The sequence below is a fragment of the Vicia villosa genome, linkage group LG2 (genome assembly GCF_029867415.1).
Source record: "Vicia villosa cultivar HV-30 ecotype Madison, WI linkage group LG2, Vvil1.0, whole genome shotgun sequence".
NCBI classification, from domain to species: domain Eukaryota; kingdom Viridiplantae; phylum Streptophyta; class Magnoliopsida; order Fabales; family Fabaceae; genus Vicia; species Vicia villosa.
The window spans coordinates 133915008-133927231 of NC_081181.1; the positions used below are offsets into that span (position 1 = coordinate 133915008).

The following is a 12224-nucleotide window of genomic DNA, read 5'->3' on the forward strand; positions in this document are numbered from 1 at the left end:
GGAAAAATAACTAAAAGATTACATAATAGTATATACAATAATTAAATAATATTACATTTTATATATAATATTATGAGATAATATTATATATAGATAGTAGAAAATTGATTTTAATAAAAAAAAAAAGGTATGCAAATATTCGTGTATATGAATTTCCTAGTTGGAAAAAGACGCGACGAGCCGAATACGTGAACCAAATCTTTATGTAATGAATCTGAATTTTGTTCCCTATCTTTATTTATTATATAAATGAATCTCTATCTTCTTCTTTTCACCTTCGTTTTCACTTTCATTCATTCTTTCTACCAACTAAAAGGAAAAGAAAAAAAACTATGGGGGAACTGAACTTGGATTTGACTTTAGCCTCTGTTCCCAAAACCGTTTCTCATTTCCTCAACGAAGTTTCTCTCACCAAAGACTCATCCATGAAACTTTCAATGCTCGATGACTTGGTTCGTAGATTGGAAGAAGAAATGAACAAAGTCCTCGCTTTCAAACGCGAACTTCCTCTTTGCATACTCCTCGTTAACGATGGTAATTGATTCATTTTTGTGTTCTGGATTTTGCTTTTTTGATAATCGTTTTTGTTAACTTTGTTGTTAATTGATTGATTGTGTGGTTTATGCAGCTATTGCAAGATTGAAGGATGAAAAGGAAAAAGTTAGGTTGATCAAAATGCGAGATCCAGTTCTGATGAATGAAAAGTCTGATAATAAGATGAATTGGATGAGTTCAGTTCAGCTTTGGACTGCTCAGACAAAATCGGTAATTTTCTCAATTTTTTATTCTGATGATAAATTGTTGTAGTAATTTAAATTTTGATTTTGATTTTGATTGAATTGAGAGAAAATTTGGTTTGATTTTTTTTTTTTTTTTTAGAAGAATGAAGATGGTGATAGGTCTGTGTTACAGAAGAGTAATGGTGGAGGGGTATTTATGTCATTTAATGAAAATACTCGTGTTCCTTTGAAGGAGGTTTCTCAGGTTCCGAGTTTTAGTTTGATGTCTGAAGTAAGTCATGGAAATTCTAAGAGTGGTTGTGATCGGAGTAGTTCTGGTTCGTCTTTGCTGCGCGTTGAGATACAGAATCAACAGCCGCAGCCACCTCAGCCTTTGCTGCAGGGTTCGAGGAAACAAAGGCGGAGCTGGTCGTCTGAGCTTCATCGACGATTTGTTGATGCTCTTCAGCAGCTTGGTGGAGCACATGGTAGATTGTATTCTTTTTCTCGTTAATTGTGTTGTGTGTTTGTGTGTGTGTGGTGTTTTTGATTTATTCTGGTGTGGGATTTTTGTTAGTCTCAATTTTATTTTGGATTTGGGAATAGAGTTGTTTGTCCAATTTGAAATTGAAATTGAGTGTAGGAAGTGATCTGGATTCCCTGAAATTGTGAAACGTGTGGATTTAGAGTAGTTAATCGCTATCGGTTGTTGAATGGAGATCACACAGTTTTATAGATGTAAAAATGTTTGATCTGCATCGAACAACTGAGATTGTGACTGCAGGAATCCAATTCTAGTGTGAGGATCAAGAGTACATATAATCCCAGTTCAACATAGTCACTCAGTTGTTTCAACTGTCTAATCAACATTGAACGACTCGTATTTTAAGCTCAGTAAATCAAATTTACAGTAATCTTAGTTAAAAACAAACTCAAAATTTTGATCAGACAATTCCAACTTGCTTATTATACAGATTATCCGACTTTACACAGAATATGTAAGGTGTGAGCCTAATTGGTTTTTGTTTTTTTTTGTAGCAGCCACTCCTAAGCAAATTAGGGAAAAGATGCAGGTGGATGGATTAACAAATGATGAAGTGAAAAGCCATTTGCAGGTGAATAACAGTATTTCATCTAAAAACACTATACCTTATTATAATCATGATTAAGAACATTATTAGTTTCTACATATATTTGTATCTCTTATTAATTGTTATGTCATGTCACAAAAAACTTATGCGGTAGTACATTTGTATGGTTATGCAGAAATACAGGCTTCATGTTAGAAGATTCCCAGTTTCTTCAATTGAGGAGGCTAATAAACTAGCCTTATACATGATCCAAGATCAATGTGGAGATACCCCAAAGGGAAACTTATCAGAGTCTGTTTCACCACAGGGTCCTCTTACTCCAATTCTCATTGGAGGATCTGCTAAAGGTCTCTCGAGCACTGTAAGAAACAGTGTGGATGCAGAAGATGAACAATCAGATTGCAGGAATTGGAAAGATGATCAGGAGCAGCAACATGAAGCTGAATGAATAATCAGAGTTTCTAAATTTTTGCAGATGATATAATATAATAAAGCATAGCATATAGGTGAAGGCTGAGAATTTAACATCATAAAAATATTATATATCTAACAAAGAGAACTGTAGAGAGACTGAGTTTTATGCCATAGTTTTTTTCAATAAAACTATGCTATGGTTAATTTAGACTGTTGTGGAAAGAGCTGCTGATATATTTTGCAGATTTTTTTCCCATCTGATATTAAAGGAGGTTATTGTTGTAACTTAGTGCCATTTTCATAGATGAATTTTCATTCATGTTCTGTGCTTAATTTCTTTATGTTATAATTTGGCTTTTAGACGTTGGATTTTGTGTAAATGGCACACAATATGGAATCCACCTTAGAATTTTCCATTTTGGATGTTGCAATTATTCGAGTAACACTTCCATGAAAAGGTACATGGATTGGTGCTTATCATATATGTTTTTGTCTCATGAAAAGGAAATTGTTGTGTGGACAAGATTCCTGTATTGTTCTTAGCCATCCATCCATGTGTGTGCTAGCCATCAAGGTTTATTTTGGGATATCTTGAACACGATTGCGTACAAGTTTTTCTACTTCAATTATCTTAAGGTGCAAAATCTGTCGCGTACCCTATTCTTGATAGCATTAGAATATTGATAGATATTGTGCTTGAATTTTATGGAAATGCATGTGCTTTTCAGCATTTTGGCTGGATCTTATTAAGGATGACACATAAAGTGTCAGAATATTTCAAGCAGCATATATGTTGTCGTTTGTCATTTCTTTTTGAAGTAATAATCCAACTTTACGGTATTCTTTTAGCAATGTTTTATTTTTGGTTTCAATGTTTTTTTAATGGAAATTTTGTTTTAATGTGTTTGCAGAAATATTAATTTTCATGTCTTGACAGTGTAATGTTTTTTTATACATGATTCGATCAAGTTATACAAATAAATATATATTTGTAGAGTAAAAGTGTTAAAAGATGAATGACAAACTCAATTAAACTGAAATTGGTCACATTTGAGTTGCGCACTAGACCTTCATAACCTCTATCCCAATGTTTTCAAAACATTTGCCTTGAAGGCCGGGGAAAAAACTAAAACAATAGTAGACGTATCCGTTGAATGTGTTCTTTAAAAAGACAAGTTTATTCCTTATACACCATATGTTTCACATAATTAAAGGAATTGTGTCATCAAGTCAAGTATTCAAAACATTTGCTTGAAGGGCCACGGAGAGGGGGAAAAAACTAAAACAATAGTAGACGTATTCGTTGAATGTGTTCTTTAAAAAGACAAATGTATTCCTTGTACACCATATGTTTCACATAATTAAAGGAGTTGTGTCATCAAGTCAAGTAACCATATTTTGTATAACATTTAAAAAGTTCATGCTATTTATTAAGTATATGCAGATTTACAGAAGTAGCGGGGATAGAGAGAATATATATTGTATTATTTTCTCCATATTAAAGGGATGATTGTATCTCTTATTTAAGGACCTCATTCTAACAAACTAGAAGAGAGGGAAAATACATATAATGTATAACAGAAAAATGCTTGAACAAAGCATGTGATCAAAAAGTCTTGATGATATCTAGCATTGAATATTTTATGGGTCAAGTTTGCTGTGTCATTCTTAGCCAGACGATTTGATTACAAATCATTGGATTGGATTTATTCGCGTGTCTTCAATAGCCTCCCACAAACTGCAACATGGTATATATCGATCATGCAAAGTTTGGATATAAAGGAATGAGACTTTGGTGGTGGAAGATCTTTTGTAAGAAAGTCTGCTAGCTGCTCTGAGGATGAAATAGTAAGAAGTTTGAAAACACTGTTTTGTACCTTCCCACAAACCAAGTGACAATCTATGCCTAAACATTTTTTATTTCTTGAAACACTAGATTTGATGTTATATGAATTATATTTTGGTTGTCACAGTACATATCAGGTTCTTTGTACAGGTTATGTTCAAATCCTTAAGCAAATAAAATAATTGTTGCATTTCACATGTGACATATGATAATGTTATGTACTTTGGTTTAGTTAAGAATATGGATATGGTTTGTTGTTTATTTACATGCCACAAAATCAAAGATATGTCTAAGAAAACGCAATGTCAAATAAGACGCGCCCAATCTGCATCTTAGTAGCCTAGAATCTGTAATGTTGAATTTGTATCAAAGAAAATTTCATGTCATAGATTCTTCTTAAGACACCTTTCTACCCTGCAAGTTGTTTTATTGTGTGTTACAATAGGTGCATGCATGTATTGGCTTGATCTATTGGGTTGCAAATGTAATATCAAGATGAGTTGTATTCAAGCAAAAAAAAGAGATTACCAACTAGTCTTTTATAAGATGAGACATCCTCGAAAGAGTTTGATGCATTATTGTATAATTTAAATGAGGTTTCAAAGGGAATAGAGGCGGGCTTGGAACCATAGACTCTGAATCTTTTAAAAGGTCAAGACATTTCTATGTGAGATTATGATTCATGACTTGGAATGTGATTGTTAGAAAGAGAGAAAGTGAAGAGAGAGAAGCACTTCATGGTGCTGTAACTGAATTTGTTATTATTCTGTTATGATGAGTTTTTGATACATGGATAGAGAGAGGCACCTGTTACTTATACTAGTAACAGGTGACCTGCAATAGCAGGTGATAAGAAGATACAAAGGACAGGTGGCAGTCCATAACACACACCACTATGCTACTCTAATACACACAACACTATGCTACTCTAATACCCCCCCCCCCCCCCCCCCCCCCACAAACTCATGGGGAGGTTACAACCCTGAGTTTGTGCCTAAGAGACAGAAAAGCAGTAGAAGCCAGGGGTTTTGTAAGCACGTCTGCCCACTGATCAGTCCCAGGAATGTGAAGAACTTGCAGTTGTTTGGTGAGAACCTTCTCCCTTACAAAGAAGAGATCAATCTCCATATGCTTGGTCTTGGTGTGCATAACAGGATTATGAGCAAGTAACACGGCAGACTGATTGTCACACAGAATTTGAGGAGTTTGGCAGTTAATGAACAACTCTTTAAGGAGAGTTTGAATCCACAGGACATCAGCTGCAGCATGAGCCATGCTTCTAAATTCAGATTCAGTGCTGGACCTAGCCACCACGTGCTGCTTTTTAGACCACCAAGATACCAAGTTAGGCCCAAAGTAGATAGCAGCCCCAGATGTACTTCTCCTATCATCTGGGTCAGATGCCCAGTCAGCATCACAAAAAAGTCTAATGGAAGGTGCAGTGGATAAGGGTAAGGCAGAGATGTGCAGCCCATGAGAAATTGTGCCTTTTAGGTACCTTAAGATCCTTTTGACAGCTACCCAATGTGTTTCAAGAGGCAGAGCCATAAACTGACAAACTTTGTTAACTGCATAGGCAATGTCTGGCCTAGTCAGAGTAGCATACTGTAGGGCACCAACCACTGACCTATACATGTAAGGGTCACTGAGAGGAGGAGAGCCAACCTTGGTGAGCTTGCATGTAGATTGCATAGGGGTAGTGACAGGTGTGCAGTCCAGCATGTTAGTTCTATGCAGTAGATCTTTGATATACTTGGACTGTGTAAGCAGCAGAGCCTGAGGAGCAACCTTAGTAACTTGAATACCAAGGAAATAATCCAAATCACCCAAGTGTTTTAGAGAAAAGGCAACATTAAGCTTAGTAATAATATTCTGCAGTAGAGAACTAGAGCTGCCGGTGATGATAATATCATCAACATAGACTAGGATATAAACAGTATGACCATCTTCAAAGTAAGTGAAAAGGGAAGGATCACATTTACTTGGTTGAAAATGGAGCTGGATCAGAGCTGTTTGCAGCCTCTCAAACCATTGTCTGGGAGCTTGTTTGAGACCATAAATAGCCTTGTTCAGCTTGCAAACAAGGGAGGAATCAGACTGCTCAAAGCCTTGAGGTTGCACCATGTAAACCTCTTCATCAAGTAAGCCATTCAGGAAGGCATTATTGACATCTAGTTGCTGAATTGACCAATTGTAGGAGAGAGCAATGGAGAGTATGATCCTGATGGTAATAGGTTTCACCACAGGAGAGAATGTCTCATTGAAGTCAAAGCCTTCTCTTTGGTGAAAACCCTTGGCAACCAGCCTGGCCTTATACTTATTCACAGACCCATCAGGATTCTCCTTAACCCTGAATACCCATTTACTTCCAATGGCCTGCCTGTTAGGTGGCAGATGAACAAGGGTCCAAGTATTGTTATGTAACAGAGCATTAAATTCTGCTTGCATAGCAGCCAGCCACTTAGGATTAGCAAGAGCTTGTTTGACAGACTTAGGCTCAGCAACTGTAAGTAAGATTCTAGGTTCAAGTCTAGGCTGCCTGAAACCAGCTTTGGCCCTGGTAGTCATGGAGTGATGATTGACAGGGACAACATCTACAGGGACAGCCTTATTAGGGATAATACTAGCAGACTCAGCAGAATTAGCTGCACTGGAAGTAATGCTGGGAACAGAGTGACTGGATGAACCACTAGAGACATTTTGAGAAGAACCACTAGAAGAACTTTGAGAAGGAGAATTAGTGACACTTTGAGAGTGCTCAGAGTGAGAAGAATTAGTAGACTGAGCAGAACTATTGATGTTCAGAGGTACTGAACTGGAAGAATGAGGAAGTATGGAAGCTGCTGAAGAAGAATTTGGCTCAGTAGTAGTAGGGTTAGTGGAGACTGAGAACATGGGTAAAGGAGAGAGAGAGAGGGAGGAAGATGCATTTGAATTGAGTTTAGGTTTGGTGGAGGCAAACAGATCTAAATAAGGAAACCTAGTCTCATTGAACAGGACATCTTTTGAAATGTACAGTTTGCCACAAGGGGAGAGACACCTATAACCTCTATGAGAGGTGGAATACCCTAAAAACAGACACTCTTGAGACCTAAAGTTGAATTTGTGTGTGGAGTAAGGTCTAAGTAATGGGAAGCAAGCACAACCAAACACCCTAAGAAAATGATAATCAGGAGTGACTCCAAACAGCAAGGAGTAAGGAATCTGAGATTGGACAGAAGCAGAAGGCAACCTATTAATCAAGTAAACAGCAGTAGAAAAGGCAAAATCCCAATAGATAAGGGGAAGGGATGCCTGATGTCATACCCCAAAATTTGCCCATACTATTCAAAACACAAAGCTCCAAAACACAGTCTCCTATACAGAAACTCTAAACTAGGGTTTGACTAATTCAAGGGAAAATCATTGAATCAATGGCTCAAGGTGGTTCCATAAGGTCACTAACATCCCAAAGCATCTCCATATAAAGTTTCAAGTCAAACAGAACAAATTTGGTTCCTCAAATCTTGACTAGGTCAACAGTCGACTCTCAAGGGCAAAACAGTCATTTCAGGTCAAGATACAGTCAAAGTTCAAGATATTTGGTCAACAACATCCTCATAACCCTAAAATCATCATTTGATCAAGGGTTGATCATGATGATGCAAGGAAAGATCAGAAAGGTCAAAAGTCAAAAGTTACTATTTTGGGCATGAACTGAAAAAAGTCAACCAAACTTTGAAAATTCACCAAATATTCATACTTCATCAGAAAAATTCCCACCAATGCTCATTTTGAAGGGAATTCATTCCTCTATCCAATGGTCTAAGAATCAAAGCCTATAGGTCAATGGTTTAAGAGATATAGTTTCATACATTATAGGTCCTTTTCAAAAGTCAACGAAAAGGCATGTGTTTCAAAAGGTCATAAAATAAAAATGGAAAATGATTTCGACCTGAGACCAAAGGCATTGGGTAAAGGACTCTCTAAGGTTTCCAAAATGTCTTAGAACACTTCCATACCTCAAAAATGGAGGGAGATACACCTTGTCAAAATTGGACTATTTTTGAGAAAAGATATGAAAAGAAAAAGTTCAAAATCCAAAAATCTCCAAATGGGCCTATGATTTCTTCACCCAATATTCATCATAAACCCATCCATGAGACAAATACAAGGCCTTTTTATTTTTATTAAGTTTTATTAATTATTTATGATTTTTATCATGATATAATTATAAAATATAAAAATAAATGGAAGATTTGATTTTTTCTCAAATTACAATCATCATTAATCATCCAAATGGCCATTAATTGACACAAATTTCGTGCAAGGCTCATTGGTGAAGAAAATATTAGATTTAAACTAATTTAGAAAGAATTTTCAATCAAATTTTTCAAACATGGCAAATCAAGATTCAATGGGATTTTCTTCAAGTTTGTTGACCTAAAACATTCACATATAAGTAGTGAACACTAGCAGACCCCTAGGGCACGAAGATTCTGCAGCAAGAGCTTAAAACCGAGTCCAAAAATTCCAAGAAAACTCAAACTTCAAGTTCTGAATTAGAGGACAATTCAAGTGATTTTGTTGATTGCAAAGTGTTCCAAGATCCTCAAAGAAGCTTTCCCTATCATTCCCAGGGTCGGAGACATCAAGAACACGTCACAATAACGCACGGTTTGCGCTTTTCTAAACTCATTCGATTATGCCAAATCATGCATCATAAACGAATTCTAATTGTGTATCTATGTTTGACATGATGTTCTTAATGTTTCTGAAGCTTTAATTTGATTTCTGGGCATGATATTCATGTCTCGCCATGGATGAATTTCTAGGTTATATATTAGGGCTTTTCGTTTTAGGAAAAATTAGACCTAATTACAGGTATCCATAAACTCGTGAGACTGAGACGACCACAATGGTATGGTCGCGAAAAGTTTTTGGTGGCGTTTGGGTGTATTCGTTGTTTTCAGGCTATGGCGACGGAGATGCAGAACCGTGGGTATAGGGAGGCTCTAAAGCGACGGTCTAAGGTTGAAGATGACTGCGTGTCATCACGCGATTGGCCAGTTTCAAAAAAGGGCGCGCGGATACATCCTGGGATCCAGTGCTTTAAGACCTACCCGGATGCTGTGGTCCTTCAGCGCTTGTCCATGCGATCGTCTTCAATCTCAATCTAACGTACCAGATAGCGAGGACCCACCATATGCCGTACACGCGCGCAACACTGGATAAAAAGCTAAGTTTTTTCTAATATTTTTTATTTTCTTTATTGCATAACATATATTTTATTATTTTTACATATATATATATATAGTCATTTAAATTTTTTTCTTTTCTCTTCTTAATTAAAATAAACTAATTATATGGTTTTATTATAATTTTTTATTTTACTCATTAATCACATTTATTTAGATTCATTACATATTAGTTATATATTTAATATTTCATATATTTATGATTTTAATTTATATTTAATTATTTAAATATTTTCAAAATTTATATATATCTTATTTAATTCACAAAAACTCTTAAAAAATATATTTCATACTCAATTTTATTTTCTCGACTCGATTTAATTAATTAGGTCGTCAGACCAGTAATTAATTAAATTGTTTTCCTGTTCATTACGTACCCTAATCAAGGTTTACAAAGATCATGCCTTACACTGAGTATTTTTGTTTTGTGTCTTCTTTTTCAGGGTTAGCAATATGATTACTCCCGACTACGCGCCTGATCCAAAAATACGAAGTTAAGTGTCCTATTCAATTTAATTTAATTTCTATTTAGATTATTTTATTTTTAGGGTTTGCCTTGCGTTCACCATCTCTTTTGCCTTGCCTTTTTCAGGGTCAACCCCAAAAGCAACCTCCGACTCTAACCATATCAGATCAAATACAAAGCTAAGTCCCCTCACCTCTTTTTAACTGTCATTTTTATATTTGTTTATTCTTTATTTTAGGTTATTCTCGTTTGCCTCCGAACTGATAATGCACTCACCCATCTGTTTATTCTTTCTTTTCCAATTTTCAGGGTTTGTCAAATGCCAAAGCTACGTCATTGGTAACCCTGAATCTTTTCTCTTTTTTATTTTATTACTTATGTCAAACCCTGATAAGGGATCCGCTGGTTACAATTCCCCTCTCCTCCGCTGGTTTCATTTCCCCCCTTCCCTTTATTGCTTTATATTATTATATAACTGCGTGGTTAGTAAAATAGGGGGTGCAACTCTAAATCAATTAGAATAACTAAACACAAGATAATATAGTCTGAATTGAATCACATGATTGGTGCACACACGCACACTTTTGGGTAACCCTCTCTGTTGCCTTGTTGCCTGTTGCCTTGTTGCCTTGTGTTTTTTTTTGCAGAATAGCCAGTCCCTCGAATATGAGGATACCTCAGTCATATTGCCTCGATAAAAGGTCATGAGACCCTAAAATGATGCTGCCTTCGATACACTAACATGACCTCGACCCTCGGAAGTTGCCCACGAAAAAGGCTGAGGTATCTTCTGGCTGCCTACAAAAAAGGCTATTCTGATCCTTGCCTTAGACTACCTGCCCTCCTATGGCATGGGACAGTCTTATGGCAAGGGATATTTCGATGACCCTTCTACTTCCAAACGAAAGGCTTCCTGCCCTCTTATGGCAAGGATAGACTCTTTCATTCTGAAAGGCAAAAAGAGACCTATCATCTGAGTTTAAGGTAATTGCCCCTAATTGCCTTGCAATGCTCAAACCTTTTTATTATATTCTTTCTCATAATTTTTCAAAAAGGGCAACGCTTATTCACAAGCTAAAGTCCCTATCTCTTTCATCTACATTTTCTGAAAACGAGCAAGCAAAGCAATTAAGAGCCCATGGAAAACCATGGATGCAAAGGGTGCCTTACACCTTCCCTTTGCATAAATTACCCCCCGAACTCAGATTTTCTTTAAAAGGTTTTTTTTCTGTTTCTTTTTGCCTTTCTGATTTAGTTTGGATAAAATAAAAGTCGGTGGCGACTCTTGCTATCCGCGACATTTCGATTAATAAAAAGTCAGTTCACCGTGTTACAGAACTGGCGACTCTGCTGGGGATATTTCGATTAAGAGGGGTTACCTTAAAAGTTTAGGATTCATTTTAAATGTCTTCTATTGTTTGCTTTGTTTGTTTTATTTTTCAGGGGCGTTTTGGGAATTAACTGAAGGACGAATCCTATTCCCGGATTCAAGTACATCTAAGATAGGAAGTGGCATAGTCATGGCGACCTCCCTTGTGTATGCTTGGGATTGGTCAATATGAGAGTTCACGCTTGAGTTAGGCCTCTATGGGTGTTTACATGCTTCTCTTGTATGAGGGAGGTTCGTGTGGATACCTGTGGGTGAGTCGGAGCTCAAGGACCGTTAGATACCTTTAACCCATCCTGACTTTTAGGAACGTAGTGGGGGGACTACTCTTGATGTATGTTGAGAGCATAGTCGCTACCCGATACTACAGCTCAGATAGGCTCTTTCTCAAAGTATCATTGCATGGTATGTATGTATCATGTTCGAGGGTGCTTTAGGAGGGTCGACAATTCTGGGTAACTCGGTAGAACCCGTTGCTGAAATCTCCTTATCCATAGAAATGCCCTTGGGAAGGACACCCGATCAGACTCCATGCAAGCCTTAAGCCAAAAATTGTGTGACTTGTGTGACTTGCGTGACTTGCCTGTGTTTGCTACTAACCTTCGTTTCTTGCAGGTTTTGTTAAAAGGACTTGTTTTCCTTACTATTCCACGCTATGCCTAACAAACTGCATTCGCATAACATCATGACATCATGACATCATAAGCATAACATGATTTAACTAACCCTTTCAAGGATCTTAGGAATTTAGGGCGCACAATTTCAGGTGCTCTTATCAAGGACTGAATTCCTATCAAGGGGCAAGAGAATTTATTTTCCTCTGGCCATTCGTCTTCCAATTCAAAGACATAGTACCTATCAAGGGGCAAGAGAATTTATTTTCCTCTGGCCACGTACCTTCCAATTCAGAGACTCGGTACCTATCAAGGGGCAAGAGGATTTATTTTCCTCTAGCCATGTACCTTCGAATTTTCATAGGTATCCCGAATCAGAGGCGATGACCCACTCGATATGGTGAGCTCGATTCTCAAAGAAGGATGTTCAAAAACGAAATTCAGAATTCT

The 12224-nt window shown here is 36.9% G+C and overlaps 1 protein-coding gene across 3 annotated transcripts; it reads left to right on the plus strand.

Moving 5' to 3' along the window:
* Positions 1-228: 228 nt before the first annotated feature.
* LOC131646850 (transcription factor HHO5) lies at positions 229-2509 on the plus strand. Of its 3 annotated transcripts, none has more exons than XM_058916803.1 (5): positions 229-534; positions 629-765; positions 883-1207; positions 1758-1834; positions 1986-2509. In XM_058916803.1, the coding sequence occupies exons 1-5, from the start codon at positions 333-335 to the stop codon at positions 2256-2258; spliced, it is 1014 nt and encodes a 337-aa protein (XP_058772786.1). In that variant the 5' UTR covers positions 229-332; the 3' UTR covers positions 2259-2509. The 3 variants fall into 3 exon arrangements, with proteins under 3 accessions (XP_058772786.1, XP_058772784.1, XP_058772785.1); XM_058916801.1 differs by having other exon boundaries at positions 230-534; positions 880-1207; XM_058916802.1 differs by having other exon boundaries at positions 230-534; positions 880-1207; positions 1761-1834.
* Positions 2510-12224: the final 9715 nt, after the last annotated feature.